Consider the following 17,909-nt stretch of genomic DNA (forward strand, 5'->3'; position numbering starts at 1 on the left):
GAGGCTCATACACACAAGGTCCCAATAGATGAACAGTCCTTTTTTTTTAAACCAAGACCTCAAAAGAAAAAAAAAAGATTTTACTAGTCTTTTTTTTTTTTCAAAGAAACTTCACACATTTCCAGATTCTTAAAATAGTTTTCTTTCTTCTCAGTAGTTCTGAGGTATATCTTGAATCATACATTTGAGACAAGACACTTCCCAAACTTCAGTTTGTTCTTGACTTCCCAAGAACAAACAAAAGAAGAAATGCAAACAGTCTAGTAGCTTCTTCAAAAAAGATCACAGATTTTTTTGCTTGCTTATATGACAGAAATTGCAAATACAACATGGACGGTCTCAATGATATGGTTTTACTGCTTGCATTGGAATAGCCACAGGTAAAAAATCTAACCAAAATTTCTTTCTAATCACCACAAACCAGCTCAACTTGACCATGTGCATATTCTTTAGTATTTCCGGAATACTTGCCAAATTTTAAATTGCAAAAATACTGAAACAGCTTTATTAACTGAATGTAGTCAATGTCTGGTCCCTGTTTCCAGGTTCTGTTGATTCAAATTAAAGGATGAAAATCCTGCTGTAATTCTGACAGGATGTAGACAAATTTTCCCTGTCTAACCAAAAAGCCTGAATTGTTGTGGCATTGCTCCAAATGGGACAGAAAATACAGAATGTGCTTATGTTCACATAGAGCTGAAAGAGAAGTAGGTGTGGTTTAGCAACCAGCTTTTAAGCATTCAAGGAAAACAGCAGCAGGAAAAAAAATAACAAAAACTAAAAAGCACACACATAAAAAAAGCAAATAAAACCCAAGCCACCCCAAAGCTCTGCCTTCAGCCAGCTGGTTCGGAGGTTGGTCCCAGTGAGTAAGGCAAACATTTGCTTTTGCTCACTTCAGCAGAATGTTCTCCCATAAGGAAGTCTCGAGTCTACAAACATCACCTGTCTGCAATCCTGGTTACAGCAAAAAGAGGAGGATGTTCTATGAGAGGTCTGAGCTCTGAACATCACTCACTCATTGAGCTGAAGAGTTTTAATCCTCTGCTCCAAACCCTAGCCCACATCCATGTGAAATAAAGTGACATAAAATCTCTCCGGCTGCTGAGCCAGAAAATGTCTCACTGCTGAAAGCAGTCCCTGACAGCTGTAAACCAAAAGGGAAAAAATATTAGTATCTGCTGGAAATTCTAGGCAAGAGCTTCCCAAGGTTTATCCTCACTGCTCCAGTTAGTTCTAGAAATGCTCAAACTGCAGAAGCTTCTCCTCAATCTACATTTATCAAGTCACTTCTGACAAGACAGAAGATGCTCCAACTCACAGCCTGAGAGCTCAGGCTCAGCAGGAGCATTTTCAAAGCTGAGCTGACTCCCAGCTCACCCTGAAGCTGGCTGGCAGAGCTCAGGGACTGCAGGGCTGGGGAGGGCACAAACAGACCCAGGGACACACCACGGCCATGCACCTGCCAGCTGTCCCCAAGCAAAGCCAACACCCCAGGCAAGTCACAGCAGTTTATTTCTAGAGCCACAGGGTAAACAGGATCAAGTAACACAGAAGCTCAGTCTGGACATGACCTGTGGCACCACTGGTGACAATCAAACACAGGAAGGGTTTGGCAGGTTAATTAACAGGAAGGATTCCTGCACTTTCCCAATCCTGCAGCACTCATGGCACATTACAACTTGTGATTACATTTGATAGAAGCAGCTGCTCAAATGATGAATTTGGACACTTTCTCTAATTTGCCCTTCATTCAGAGGAACAGAGGAATAGAAAAACCATCTGAGTTTTTGCAGAATTGTTTTAGAACAATACCACTGCCTATCACTGCTGTTCCCACCCCACCTCCCTTTCTAATTCACTCTTTGCTTGGAAACATTGGGCTTGTTTTGTTTCTTCTAACACACTGCATCAAGTTTTGTTAGCAAGTATATGGTTATTCTTTAAAAAAACATCAAACCAACAAAAACCACACAACTGTTGAAGTTTTTGGAGTAATTTCCTCTGGTTAATTACTTAGGAACTATTCACCAAGCCAGATCATTCAGAGGTGATCTAAACACCACCAGGAACCCTGGTGCCATGTCACCACCAGACTGGGATCTTCCATTTTTACTCCTCCTTTTTCAGTTCAGGCAAACAATAATGGTTTAAACCATTTACTACACAAGTGACATTCATTAAAAAGTCCATTTTAATTTTACTACTCAATGGGTTACCTTTAAGATAACACACATAAAACTTATGTCACAGGATATTTTTCACAGGTTTAAGTATAATTTAAAGCATTTTACACATGTGGTAGTAGTTACTACCAGTATTTCTTCATTTCACTGGCAAACACCACAATCTTGTACTTAATGCCATTACAAAAGTGAATTTTAATATTTGTACACATTTCCTTCTGAGTGAGCATTTTTCATAGCAATGTTGCCATTGACACTGATGCAGGAAAATATCCTGCTTAGCATCAGTCTCAGTAAAGAAAGTCAGGAACAAAGTATGTGAGTGTTGATTTCCATTGGATATCATCAGATCATTTCTAAAAGACAAAGTAAGAAATAATGATTTGAATTTACATCTCAAAGTGTCCCTCTAAGTTTTTCAGCCAGAGCAACAAAAAAACTGCCAAAAAATTAATTCCCAAGTGATTATCCTAATTAAATTTTATGCTCATCATATCTGGCAATTAATTACTGCCTTTGAGTGTAACTGTCTGATTAATTATCAGTGTCTGATCATTGTAATACACTCTATTTCAGACAGAGCTTTATGGCATCTGGGAAGCCTTCAAAAATGGGTGAAGTGTGCTGGTGTAGTAGAATTCCTCATGGAAGAGCTTTAATGGAGGGGACACTGCTGCTCACAGCCCGTTCTGCTGAGCTCCAGCAGCACCAAACAGCAGAATTTAGATGTTATGAAGGGAAGTTGTACTCAGTAGCTTTAAGGTTAAATAGAATTAGAGCAGCTAGTAGGGAAAAAAAATAAAAAATCAAACCAGGTAGCTCTCCAGAGCCTAGCTCAGGGTTGAACGTAATTTCTGTGCGTTTTTTACCTCACAAAATTTAAGGTTTTCCCCCTCTTTCTTTTATTCTCTGCTATACCCAGCATCTCCTGGCACTTTGCAGAGCTGTGTTTGGCCACAGACAGGTCCAAAACCCTGCCAGCCCCCAGCTGGGTCCTACAGGAAAGTCGTGAGGGGACTGAACTCAGGCAGGGCTCCACAAGGTAGGGTGTGCTTAGGGAATCAGATGTACCCAAATGGCTTTGGGCAGGTGTAGGAATCTTCATCATCACATTGGATCATTGCTTGTTTTCTAGTGAAAGGATGGTTTGAGATCACCACACAAAGTTTCCTGTAGTTCCACAATTCAGGGATTTTAACAGACTGGGGTGACACAAATTATCTATTCATGTAACCTACCTATGTGAGTTGCTAATTCCTCTCCATACTCAGTTAAGAAAATAAAGCTTATTAATCCTAGAAGTGTTATATTTTAAGTCTTTTACTATACTCTAAAAAAAAAAATAACATCAAGAATACCCAAATGTTGCAACAGTTTCAAATCAAACAAGTGTGAACATGAAGTGCAAACACAGGAGCACACTGGGTGACTTTAGGCCATCCCTGCAGGAATGCAGAATAAGCAGCTTCCCACAGAAAGCCACAACATGGAAGGATCAGCTCCAACAGTGAATGCAGCAGCTTGAGGCTGAGCTTCACCAGCACTGAACTGCTCTACCCCACTAAAACCCACTGTGCTCACCCAGGCTGCTTTTAAGGGCTTTCTGATCAAGTGCCATTTGAATAAAAGATTAACTGTTTCATGCATTTAATACATACAAATAGGTTTGACAAAAAAGCCTCCTACATTTTTACACCCAATGAACTACTGAGAGCGGTATTAGCTACAGATATTCACAGGCAAATTCTGTGTCCTTTTCCTTGAAATAATCTGCTTCAGGAAAACCCAGTGCTCAGTTACACGTGACAAGTGGGGGACACTAATCATACTGCCTATTACAGAGCCTAAAAATCATAATATAGCTTGTAGAAGGTGGCTGAGAACAGCCCAGTTCCAGAGCCTGAGCACACCTCCCTGCTCCAGCAGACAGGCTCAGAAACTGCCCACACGTTTCTTACCATCCTCACATTTCTTACCATCCTCACATTTCTTACCATCCTCACATTTCTTACCATCCTCACATTTCTTAGGTGCCCACAGCTCAGTGAAGTGATTAACTCCTATATGATCTACATTTTGAAATAAGTTACCCTTAAAAAAACAAACACTACTACTGCTTATTTAATATTTATTTAAATGCATTGAAAGCAATGAGGACAACTGAATAAAAAGATCCATATTTGTGCTCACTGAGCAGCATGATCAGTTCAAGGGCAGAGTCCAGATGAACAGAAATGTGGTCTCAATGCTGGTGCATGCAAAACTCCATCAAGTACTAAATAAATCTCAGCAGATTTTTCAGTCTTTATTCACTATCCACATGAAAGTTCACTGCAGGACTAAGATCAAGTGACTTCTAACACAAACCAGCAAAGGATTAAATGAGGTAATTTTCTTTACATTATTACTGTACAGTGTTTTATATACTGTACATGAAAATAAAGAAGAAAAGCTGAAGGAGGTCCTGTTTTCATGTCAGACCAATTATGCCTTTTGGATTTCCAGCTGCAGCAAAGGCAGATGCTAATGATCAAAACATTCCTTTATCCTGTACCTTCATCCATCACTCCCTCCAGCTGACATTTTCTCTTTGCCCCACACCTCTGTCTCGCAGTTTTTTCACTAATCCATCTCAAATCAGTGATGTGTTAGCTCCTCACCCTTGGAGGTAAGAATAGGAAATGCAGGATTTGTTGACTAACCACAGAAAAAGGCTCACTCTTAAGCTGCAAAGAATGCCACCTGTGTGCTGGGAAATGCCTGGTATGTAGCTGGGCACTCATTACTTCTGACTTTACCATGAACAAGTTTCAAACTGGCATTCTTTCAGAATTCAGTCTTTCCAGAGTGAAAACTCATGAAGTGCTGGAGCTGGGGAAGATGACTAAAAATGTTTCAAACCCCTTAGAACCAAAGGATTTGAACTTGCTAGCTACATAAGACTTACATACAGCCATTGTACCATATAATTTCATACGCTCTGAAGAAACTGGTACTTAGTGACCCTCCAGAAATTATGTAAGCCTGAGATGGAACCCTCCCAAAAAAAAAAAACCAAAACCAGTAAAAAGCTCTGCAGTTCCAAAATCTTCCTTCTACATGTAGCATCCTTAAAAAGAAAAAAAAAAAGGAAATAATTATTTGCTGTTCTGAGGTTTAGTTGTGTTCGTTGTGTGTCAGGTTGCCGACAGACCCATTTATCCAATTCCTGTAAGACAAAGCAAAGCTGCTTGTCCATTATTAAGATGATCTTCCAAGCATGGAACTACTGACTAGAGACTGACAGATCCACTGAGTGAAATTATGTCCCCTTTGCCATGAGCAGAACAGTCTGTGCTGCCATCATTCAGGGCAGTGTCTCTGGGACATGTGAAAATCACAGTGCTGCTTTACCATCAAATTGCAGAGCAGAAAAGGACTCAGAAAAGGACTCCTGCAGGGTTTTAATGCTTTTGTACAGTAGATTATTTTTGTACCTAAAACAGGCATGGCATTAAAAACCCCAATAAATAGAACCACAAACAAACCAGCCTTCTTTCCCATCAGCAGCAGCAGGAATGAGAACTTCAAACAGGGGTGTCTTACAGATTTAACTAGAGAGATTCTTATCAACTGCTGTGGAAATCCACTCAAAAAGAAAAACCTTCCCTTTGCAGCAGCTACAGAGAAAGGTCTCTGAAGCACAGACATGATCACAGTCCCAAAATCTGATTATTTCTGGTACTCCTGCCTCATCATATGAATAATACATGTTTTTTTTTTATTTTATACTTTTTCCAATACATCAATTTCCATATTATGAAGTAATTTCTATTGTAAAACACATTTCAAATCAATATCTATTTAAATTACTTCTAGGCTTAAGTTTTGCCAAAAATAAGAAACTACTATGTAACTCTCAAATTGCATTCTATAATGGTAAATAGAAATAGGCTTGTTTAATTGTTCTTCCTAGAGAAATTCAATATAGCCTCAGCTTCCAAATAAAGCATAAAACTATTTAACATGACTAAATATATTGCAAATGATCAGTTCTAAGGACAATTCATGTTGACAGTGGCCAGAGGAGGTCCTGTAAACATCCAATACAGAAATGGTAGAAGCAATGCTTTATGAGAATACTTACAAAGAAAAGTTATTCCCCTCAGTGGTAGCATGCATTAAAACAAAGCAAACAGATTTTCTCAAAGCAGACCAGCATCAATACAAAAGAGTTGGGTTTTTTAATGTAACAAACCAAGAAACAAAGTGTTCCTATATTGGAATATGATCCAAACATTCCTAAAATATACAGAACTGACCTATTGCTTAACCAACACCTGGTCTGCCTAGAATGGATGAACTTGTGAGATGTTTAATTCAAGAAAAAAAAAAAAAAACTGTCAGGTTTTTTTACATCATTGCTTAAGAAACAGCAGGAAGTTAAAATCTGGCAGAAGAAGCACTTTACACATACACAACAGGCTTTGGATCTTTGTTAGGGCAAAGTGTATTTTTATTGGCTAGAAACAACCTGACACCCAAACCTCTCCAAAATCTAAAAGCAAGATCAAGAGCTGTGCAAAAGAGAAAAAATACACCCAAGTATTAAGAACATGCTGGCCACAGCATAATCAGTGTACTGATAAGCCAGAGGTGAGAGAGGGCACAGCAAGGCTGTCACCATAAGCAACTTAATAAAAGGTTAATGAGCAAGGTAGAGCTCATTAGAGAGCTAACACAGATGAACCCACGAGTACTGCAGCAGCACCATCAGACACCTGAAACAGCCCCTACTCTGTGCCTCTAAATCCTATTAACCACCTTAATGGCCACTGTTAAAGGGACATGATAAAGTTAAAACCCCCATGAACAGTGTCCACAGCATTAAAGAACTGTTGGAGTGCATACAATGACAAACCAAAAGCTGGACTCAGGTTACAAGATAAACTCCACTTTGTGCTGATAGCATTCATTGCCCTGGTCTATCAAAAGAAATCTACATGAAAACAAGGTTGTATTAGGTTTTCCCCACATCTGAACAAGACACTGCTCTGACATACCAAAATGTTTGCAGAAAAAGCTGTTTGCATTTCTAGAATAAAGCAGCAAATACATTAACATTAAATACAAACATTTAACTATTGCTATTATCAACAGAGTTGCATACATCCTTTATCAATTATGACCAAAAAAAAAGAAACAACCCCAAAAAAACAAACCTAGCCTACAGTCACTGGATTTTATCCACAGCCTTACATCCAGGGATTTCCTCAAATCTACTACACAAGACAGCAATTCCCATTCAATAGCAGAGCAGCTACAGAACAGGGGGTTTTGCCAGACACAAACACATTTATTAAAGAGACAGAGAAAAGTGATTACATGCTATTAGAGTAAAACACAAATTACTACTTATTAGTTTAGACATAAAGCACAACCCTTCTTTTTCAATTAGTAGACAATTGCTTTTATGGAGAAAAATGTGCATAAAATGTTAGACAAACTTTACATGCACTTAAACTAGGCTTCACTGCCTCTCCCTAGACTCTGAGGAGTGCAGCAGGAATGCAAGATGCCTTTTCCTGCTTTCAAGGTACAGTTCTGCAGATCACACAAAGCTTGTAGAAATGGATGATAGAAAATACTCAGCACTGCTGTGCTGCATAAATTTTGTACCTAACTGGAAAGAATACAAAGTACTTGAGTAGTAATTTGGCTTTAGTAACAGACAGTGCACATAGGAATATATATATTTTTAAATACAGTATTTTGTAACTGAACAACAGAGGAGGTCAGGATCTGTAACACAAACTGAGTTATAACATGTTCAAAATCAACTACTGGCAAAAGTTCTCTTTGTATGCCGTTCACCACTCAGTAACAACCTCTAGAAGTTGCCTAACACAAAAGACAAGGAAAATGGCATATTTTTATATACTAATTAACACCTTGAAGCAAGATAAAACTCTTTTGTGATCGTCAATGTGGAAGCCAACAGAGTAGCAAAGTGCCCCTTTTTGGCCCCACAAAGAGAGAACTCCTCACACTCCAAGTACCTTTGTTTACAAAGTTGCAATCGCTGTTATCCGAAGTTTTATTTACAAAGTTACTTGAGCAAGAGCAGGGAGACATCAAAAGGGTTTTGAACTACACATGGAAGCGAATTCTATGTACTTAAGGACATGTGGGCAATGGGGAAAAAACGGGAGAGAATAATCACATTTCATGTAGATGAGAAACTTTTCAGCTTTAGGTAAGGTAAGAGGTTATTATTAAGCAGCTGTGAAACTCCTGACTTTCTCCTGGATATTCTTTGCTAAGCAATATATTAGCATACCATAATCCCAAATCCAATGTAATCTTCCAATTTAAAGCCCCACTTTTGCATCTTATCAGCAAGGGGCTTGATTTTCCAAACCAGCTTCCAGTGACACCTGAACTCTCAGCTGTGCCACCACTTAAGCGTGCACTGCTACTGCTCAGCTGTTCCCAAGAGTGGGGATTCACCTGCCTAAACCCAGCCTGGACACGCTGAGCAAGAATTTGCAGTTTTAGTCTGTGCTCCAGAAAACCCTGGGCCCCTGTGGACAGCTCAAGGCTCCCAGCTGAAGCTGTAAATGCCATGGTGTGGACAGCTGGGACACCAAGGAGCCAACCCTCCTCCCTGAGGACAATTCCGTTCATGTGCATTGAGCCTTGGTGTCCCCTCACAACACGGGGGTGGGAAGGATACCTTCGGTGCATGGGATAAAATGTAAATTCAGAAGCACCAAGCAGGGTTGGACACTTGCACTGAGCACAGCAGGCCACCAGCCCACTATCCAGTGGGAAAATCAGCTATGGTATTGCTTTTTCCTCTGAAGCATTCAGAGATTCCCAACTCCTTCAACCACAGAGAACATTTTAAGTTAACTGTTAATTCTTCTTAGTTTTAGAATTATTTATGCTTCATATATCATTCTGAGTGTCAGTTACCTTCTATCATCACACTTCTCATTTCTGTTTCAGGCTCTGCACTCTGCTTCTTTATTTGCCCCTCCAGTCCCTCACACATGCCTCATTCATTCTTTATGGGGGCAGAAAATTTGAGAAACCCGTGAAAAATTGACTGTCTCCAACTAAATGATGAGAATACCTCACTGTCCTCTGCATCTCTCAGAGGCAAACTGAAGATGTCTGTCCTCATCTGCTGGAGGGGGGGAGCACATCACCCATCACAGGTTGCACAGGAATCCTAAAAACTTGTCTGGAGTGCAAAGATCATTTGTTCTGTCTGAGTGTGCTGGGAGTGCTGACTCTGCACCACGACTGTGCAATCCCAACCTCTCCTTCGGGCTCCTCTCCACTTTGCAGCTTCACCCTTTCCAAAACAGCAACAGAATGGAAGCAAACCTGCCGTGACAGCTTCCCTGCTGGCCAGGGATTGCTCTCCTCTGGAGAGTTCAGCACCTCAAAACTTGAAAGAGCCACTACATTACTCAAAAAAACTTATTGCTCTGTTAGGGCTATCCAAATCTTGGATATTTTAAAAATCCACTTTCATGAGAGCACTCATACATTCAATTGCAGGGGAAGCAGCTGAAAAGTCTTCAGAAATTACACCACTACAAAGCTAATTACACTTCAAAACTCAAACAGGCATTTTCAGTTGCTCATCTCTCACGAATTTCAGGGAAAAGGCTTATTGCAGAGGAATGCTGTAAACAAACCTAAAATCCTTACTTAACACATAACAAAAGCTCAAAAGAACAAACAAAAGAGAAAGGAAACGTGGTGCCCTGAGAGTGGTGAGACTCAACAGAAAGGAAACAGTACCTGAGCAGTGGTAAGACACTCAATATCATTATCATGGGATAGAAACAAAGTGAACATGTCTCTTGCCACTTCTGCTACAGAAGTATCAGGGCATATTCCATTATATTCACTATATAATGCAGTCTGCGCTGCAGTGTGTGCATTTGTAAAGGAAAGCTACTACAATACCCCCCCCAAAAAAAAAAAAAAAAAGCAGAAACCCAGAAGGTTTAGTTCCCACAGCAGTGGTGATAGTTCTCTTATCAACTTTCAGACTTCCCCCAAGATTTACTGAGGGAATTCAGCAGACCAGAAAAGAAGCAGACTGCCTATATCATGGGATCTCAAAAATATTCCTTACACAGAGAACTCTACCTTTTCTGACATTAAGCAACAATCACCTCACCTCTAGAGGTAAGCAGCAGCCACAAGCCTTGCCCTGGTGGCTCACACCAAGGGCAGGAGCTTGGGAGGACACCCCAAATGCACACACTCTCCATGGAGCCATCCTCCAAAGAGGGACATCGTGGTCCTATCGTCACACACCTGACAAGACCCCCAAACTTTTCATACGTATTGATTCTGCCACTTAGTTACACCCAGAGGAGGGCATGGAACAACCCCACTGTGCAAGGCTTCTTCACCTGTCATAAATAGAAAATGATCCTTCCTTTCAGGAAAGCTCCTGCCAGCAGACAAGCAATGTACCGTGCTAAGCACCCATTAAGAGCAAAACAGCAACTCAGCTGCAAAGCACCCAAATAACGCTGAGGACGCAGGCCAACTCACCTGATTTTATAATTGGGCAAGGTGTGCTTGCGCTTAATCACTTTCTTGAACTGGTTCACTATGATGGAAGTGAGCTGAGGCATGGGCCTCCCTTCAAACTGAGACTTCACCTCAAAGACAATCACGGGGTCGTCCATAAAAGAGAAGGACCAGTGAGTGAAGGGCAGGCGTGTGAAGACCAGCTTCAGCCTCCCCATCACCCGGGAGATCTTCACGAACAGGTAGGCCGACTTGCCGAACACCAGGTCGGCATCGATGGCCAGGTGGAAGCCACCATTGTATTCCAGGTCTACCTCAAAGGCCAGCTCCTCGGGACAGCCCTCCTCATTGCAGGCCACCGGCCGGATCAGCTTCACGGACTTGAAGACAGGCAGGACATCGCCGAGAGAGACCTCCCTGAGGCTGAGCCCCTCCAGCACCTTCCCTGTCATCTTGGCCTGGAGCAGCTCCTCGAACTCCACCTTGATCTTCTTGATGACCCAGTCTCTGACCAGGGCAGTGTCCCTGAGCTCCCTGAAGAGGAAGAGGAAGATGGCATTGAGGAAGTGGCACGTCTCCTCGCGGGAGGAGGGGGCTGGAGGGGGCTCCGGCTGCTGCTGCGGTGGCTGCTGGTGCTGGTGCTGCTGCTTGGGGCCGGGATCGGGGCCCGGGGCGGCGGCGGGCGCGGAGGCCGGGGCCGGGCTGGGGGCTGGCTCCGCGGACGCCGGGCCGCCGGCCGGCTCCGCGCCCTGCAGGTATTCCCTGAGGCCGTGCTCGGCCGCCACGCGGGTGTAGACGATGCCGCCGTAGGCTCCGTCCGCCCCGGGGGGCTCCGGCTTCCTCCTGTAGACGAGCAGGAGCTGCACCAGGAGCGTGAGGCAGCAGCCGGCCAGCGCCGAGAGCAGGATCACGTAGAGCAGCGGCATCCTCGGGCCTCCGCGCTGCCCCGGGCGCGCCGCCCTCACCGCGCCGCCGCCATCGCGGGGGTCGCGCCCGCGCCCCGCCGGCGTTTAACGGCCGCGGCCGCCAGGGGCCGCCTCATCCGGGTCCCCCCCGCCGCCGGCCGCGGGGCGGGGCGGGGCGGCGGCGGCAGCCAACCAGCGGCGCCGGCCTCGCCCTCCTCGCGCTCCGATTGGCGGGCCCAGAGGGTTACGTGATGTCGCCGGGCGCCGCTGTGGCGTCACGGCGCGGCGGGCGCGTGCGCGGGAGGGAGGGGTGCGTGGGCGGAGCGGGGCGGGCGCGCGCGGAGGGGTCACCCGCGGCCGTGAGGGGCGGCGCGCGCTCCCGAGAGACGGCCCGGGGTGCGCTGCCCAGACTCGCTCCCGAGACCCGTGCTCAGGGCGCGCTCCCCAAGCTCGCTCCCGAGACCCGTGCTCAGGGCGTGCTCCCCAAGCTCGCTCCCGAGACCCGTGCTCAAGGCGCGGTCCCTGGGAACACTTCCAGGGACTCCTCTCCCAGGGCGCGCTCCCCAAAATCTATCCCGAGACCCGTGCTCAGGGCGTGCTCCCCAAGCTCGCTCCCGAAACCCGTTCTCAGGGCGCGCTCCCTGGAAACATTCCCAGGGACTCCTCTCCCAGGGCGCGCTCCCCAAAATCGCTCCCGAGCCCCGTTCTCAGGGCGCGCTCCCGGGGAATCCTCTCCCGGGGCGCGCTCCTCGTACCCGCTCCCGGCGCACCGTCCCAAGACCCTGTGCCGGGGCGCGCTCCCGCGACCGCCCCCGGTGAGCGCTCCCCTGATTTGCTCCGCGGGCAAGTTCCGACACCCGCTAAGAGCGCGCTCCCGGTGTGGCGGTGCCCGGTGTGTGGCCGGGCCCGGTCCCCGGTGTGGCGGTGCCCGGTGTGGCCGTGCCCCGTGTGGCGGTGCGGGCAGGGGGACGCGCCGCCCGTGGGAAGGTGACCGGTGTCCGTGGCACTTGGTCGCCTGAGGAGCACCGAGGGGCGGTGACAGAAAAAGGACATGGAGCAACTTCAAAAATCGGCGGGTGGGTGGGGATTGCTTCGGTGAAATTGCTCCGGAGAGGGGCGATGACATAAAGTCTGTTTTCGTGGGCGTTGTGTGACTTCCTAGAAACCTCCGTGTTTCCTCTGATGAGAGATACTTTTAGCACATTCAAAAAAAACCCCCAAAACCTTGCCCAGATGACATTTTATCCAGCTCTGCTATTATTGGTGATGAGATATAAATCTGTTTCCGTCCCATCCAGCTATCTACTTGTGCTTAAAAGTCGTCATTGAGTGCATGAGGTAAAAAAGCCCTACCAAGCCTGTGGAGAGAAGGAGCCTGAAGAAAAGAAAGCTGAGAGCTTTGCGTGATATTTCATCCTCTGATGTGTGTGAGGCCGCTGCTGTCCTGTGGGTAGGACAACCAAGGACAGAGGTTTGTTTTAGGACAAACTGGCTTCGATGAGCTCACAGAGGAAAGCAGAGGAGGGATCTCACAGCCCAGGCTGCTCAGAACCTTGCAGGGAGGTGACAGATGTGTCACGCACAGCCAGTGACAGCCCATCCAACTGGGGACATTGGACATTACAGGGAGGATGGACATTAAAACACTGCTTCAAAACCAGTGAGCGAGGAGAGAAAGAAGAAATGTGACATGAGGCAGGGCTACAGCATGCAGGGACCCTTCAGAATAATTATGAACATTCTGAGAGGTTAACTTGGAAGAGCCGTTCAAATTCGGCTTACAGAATTGTCATAGGAAATACCCATATTTTTACTGGAAAATATAAACATATATCCAAAAGACACTTCTGTTATTCAGCAAACTCATTGAAGGGCCAGATCAAAAATGTATGTACTGCTAGAGAATGTACAGCTGTACACTGTTTTTCCAGGTGCTTCCCTTTGTCAGGGGTAGTCTTTTCTTTCAGTCTTGGAATAGAAGTTTTATGATTTCTGAAAGGCAGCAACAAATGAGGCAAAAGTTACTTTAATCATTCAATTTGTTTTTTACACTCTTTTACACTAAATACCTAGCTAAAAGTCCTTTGATAATGTTATATTTTTATGGAATAAAAGAAAACTCATGCTCCCATTGTTGGTTGTTTTTTCCCCCAATCTCCAGGACTGCTTAAAAATGCAAACAAGAGGAGAAGAAAATGTGAAATTTTATTGCCAAGAAGATAAAAGCTCTCTTCCCCATCCCCCTTCGTAAAGTGTGTGGGGTGGGAGGATTGAAAAGCTCTTAATGATGCAGTGCTGTGGTTTGAAACTAGAGATTCAGAGTATGAATTTTTTATAGGTCTTGTGACTGAAAGTTGAAATGCCTGGGTGTTTAACAGAGCACTCCTTTAGAAATGCCAGAGAGGTCATTAGTCCAACATTTGAGCTGCTCTGTTACCTTCACCGTGGCTAACACAGCCAAACGTGGGAATAATGGAAAGGTTTGGGATTTGCAACTAAATGGCTTTTCAGATAAGGACTAATCTATTCAAAAAGGCAATAGCAGCCTTGCTTTTGGGTCAGGAGGAACAGCAGGAGGATGAAAAAAAAAGTCATGTTGCAGATGTCTCAATTGAGTATTTTCTCCTGTTAGACAAGCAGAATAGGGAATTTGGCACATTCTGTACACCTGATGGCAGCTTAAGAGCCTCGGAAACGTTCAGCTCAGTAATGGCTTTTCTCCTTCCCCGGGAACATTTTCAACAGGAGCTGTGTTATCTTAAAAGCCACGTTCTGAAGCAAGAGTTGGGCGTGTTTTAGAGTTTTCAATGAGAGTGGGAGAATGGAGGGAAATAGCAAATGTGTTAACGTGAATACAAAACGATTGTGCAAAAATGTTATATAACATGGGATTGAAATAAAAGGAAAAGATATTTAAATTTGGCAGGTAGAGGAGAAAATGAAGATTCATTTTAATACTGTCTAAAAAGGGCCTTTAGGAACATATTTTACTTTGGCTTCCATTTGGAAGGTCTTATTTGCATTTTCTGGAAGTCTAGATGAATAGAAAGGTTTATGTAGTCTCACCAATTTCACCCTGGTTACACAGAGCTTTGTAAAACTCTGTAGAATGTACTCAATTGTTTACTCTTTGAATAGCTGGAAATTATTAAATGGGGCTCAAGACATGCAAAATAAAAAGGCCTATATTTATACTGATCTTTTTAAAAGTACTAGGAAATAGTTTATTAAAAGGGATATTTTACCTGTATTTAAATAAGGAAAATACTCTTTTCATTTGTAAATCAATTTAGTACATGACGGCAGCAAATCTAATTTCAACGCTTTTGTGGGAGATTTCAACAATGATAGTGCACAAAGATTGCAAAATATGCAGAGTTCCATAATTGATAACACAGAGCAAGTAGCATAAATTCACAGAAGGGATATGTTTGAGGCAATTGTCCTGTTCTAAGCAAGGAGTGGGGGTGCCTTGGGAACATTTGTCTCAATCCATCTCCCTCCTGCCTGGTCCAAGGATCACTGGGCTTTAGGAGCATTTTCTGTAACCCCAAGCAGCAGGAGCAGGCAAAGCTGCACACTTTAAAGTTCATGTTGTGGAACCAAGGAAAGAAACATCCACACCACAATCTTGGAAAGGCAGTTACAGATGGGTGGGTTTTATTTTTTTCAGAACTGCAAAGTAGTCTAAATAGATTGTTTTTCAAAGCAGGATGTTTTGTAATGAGTGGTTTTAGTAATTTTCTTCATCACTGGAGTGGAATTGTTGCCTTCTTTTGCAATATCTGTTGGCAAAATGATTTCATTCTTTCCTAGGCCTCCTATTGTTTTTGTATTACATCTCTTAGAGACCAAAATTAGATTATCATTCTCATGGTGCTGCATGAAACAGGATTTAGAAAGTGATTAGGTAAATTCATGAGGAAAAAACAATCCATTGAAGGCTATTAAACACAAAGACTGCTGCAAGTTGCACTGTGACAGACAGCTGGCGGGTGTCTTTTCACTTTGACTGTCCTCAGGCTTCTACAAATTCAGTACAGGGAACAGCTGCTCTGCTCCAATGCTGAAGATGTGTTAAAACCCAAAAAAAAAGGAAACACAGTGATTGGTACTTCTTCCAGTTCTGGTTCGGAACTCTGCCAAGAACAGTGTTACCTTAATATCAGGCAATTCTGTGTTTTATTGGTATAAACCTCTTTAAAAACACTGGAGCTTCGGGTGAGATTTCCTTTGATGCCATCTGAATTCCCACTTTTGTTTTAATTCTGCCTTTTTAGGGGCAGGTTGCACTGTGAGTCTGCTCCCAGAGCTGGCAGAGAGAGCTCACCCTGTTTCTGGCTGGGCCCTGAGGAGATTTGTTCGAATTTGTCTCATGCCCCCTCTGAGCCCATTCCTTGTCCAGAGGAGAATCCATTGCTTGGGGTTCTATATTCATTTCCAAATCTCTCAAGTACATTTCACTATTATAATCTAAATTCCCCCACTCAGAATTTTGTGGGAAAAAATTCCAGTTTGGGTGACTCAATCATATTTAGGCTGTGTTAATGCTGCAGTGAACCACCAGCATTTAGTCAGCTGGAAAAAATCATTGGCTCTCTTGCATTAATGCATCCATTTATCCTACTAAAAAATATGACACATGCATCCCCCAACTTCTAGTTATTTTTAAGGAGGGCAACTGAGAATTTTGGAAGGTTTTATTCCTATCTTAGAAATGTCTCACTGGAAGATTTATTTTTTTCAAGATGGAAGTGCATATTAGATATTGCTTTTAGTGGATCCTACCTGACATATCCAACCCTCAGTTTTCAGAGATAAAGAGAAACTACAGAATTTACTTTGAAATTGTGAATATTGCCTGCAGCAAGAGGAAAAAAACAAAAGAACTCCACTGGCTGAATAAAGATGTGAATTGACACTTCTGAAAAAGAAAAACTCTGGGTCCAAATTTGCAGATCTAGTATAATCTGTCTCACAACAGGGATGCTGTCATTTATCAATCTTACCTGAAACAAGTACAACACTTGAGTTTTTTGGTAACAGTGACTTAGAGCCCAACCACTTTGGATCTGAACATGTTAAAACAAAAAAGACAGCAAGGGTTTGCATCCAAGATTTAGTTTGGCCCAAATACAAACCCAGTATTTTCACTGAAGCTCATCTTTAATTATCTTTTAAAGTATGTTCTGCTTGTTTAATCAAGAGCTTAACATTTTGGATGTAAAGATGCTTTGGATACTTACTTCAAGAGGCTCATGATACTCAAGCTTAAAGTATCTGGGTTCTTAATTAGGGATTCTGTTGCTATCTTACACAGACTCTGGTTTTTATTATATCATGAAGGAAGATACTCCACTTAGGAACTGTAGCTCTCAGATAACTTTTCCAAGATTAAAAAAAAAAAATTAAACCAGCTATTTTAATTGTAAATATAACAAATTCAGGTTTTTAGTATTACCAGAATGCAAGGCAAACTGAAGATTTCCTTTATTCCCTGTCTGCTGGTACATCTTAAGTCCAGAAACTGTAACTTAATTCACAGATGCGGGTGAGACTTGTCACACGTATTTCGCTTTTTCCTGCATTTCCTTTGCTGACTTGTGGTATTCATGTAAATGCCAGCTTGCTTAAGCTCTGCAAAGTGATATGTTTGGGACAGTGATGATCACATTTGTCATTTAGTGTTCACTCTGGTACCTTTGCCTTACGTGCTCTGAAGCACATTCACATCCCTACTCAGAATTGCAGGCACCCTCCCCAAGGCCCTCTTGCAAGCTCCCAAATTATCTTATTCAGAATGGAGATTGTTTTAGCTACTTTCCCTAATCCATTTCAAGTATAATTACACTATGGTCAATATGTTTTTGATGTTCCATAACCTCACATTATTTTTTTTAATGCTTGGCTCATTTCCTGGATTAGTCCAAAGCAGCCTCTGGCTGATGGAGATGCTTCAGGAAACTGCATTAAAAAGCAATTTTGGTTTGCACAGGGATTCACTGGCTAAAGGGTTAATACACACTTCAGGGATGAATGTGGGGTTTGAGATGAGGGTCCCTGGGAGGTTTTGTGCCTCACTTGCCCTTCATTAAAAGTGTAATTCCCTGCATCAGGCCACAGGTAGTTGGTCATGTCTGGCAGCTGCCGGTCGTGGAGCATCTGCTGTGTCTTGTTAGCCTCCAGATCAGCTCAGCCAAATCAGGCCATGGCAAGGGAGCTCCTTCCCTCCCTCCTTCCCTCCCTGCTGCTGGAGGTGATCACCCCTGTGGAA

General features: G+C 43.5%; 1 protein-coding gene across 1 annotated transcript in view; it reads right to left on the reverse strand.

Moving 5' to 3' along the window:
- The window catches only part of PDZD8 (PDZ domain containing 8), a 52,889-nt gene extending 41,233 nt beyond the window's left edge, over positions 1-11,656 (reverse strand). The window contains exon 1 of the mRNA XM_058810244.1: positions 10,752-11,656. Within this exon, the coding sequence (XP_058666227.1) occupies positions 10,752-11,656 (905 nt within the window). The remainder of the gene's footprint in view (positions 1-10,751) is intronic.
- Positions 11,657-17,909: the final 6,253 nt, after the last annotated feature.

This window comes from Ammospiza caudacuta, chromosome 9 (genome assembly GCF_027887145.1).
Source record: "Ammospiza caudacuta isolate bAmmCau1 chromosome 9, bAmmCau1.pri, whole genome shotgun sequence".
NCBI classification, from domain to species: domain Eukaryota; kingdom Metazoa; phylum Chordata; class Aves; order Passeriformes; family Passerellidae; genus Ammospiza; species Ammospiza caudacuta.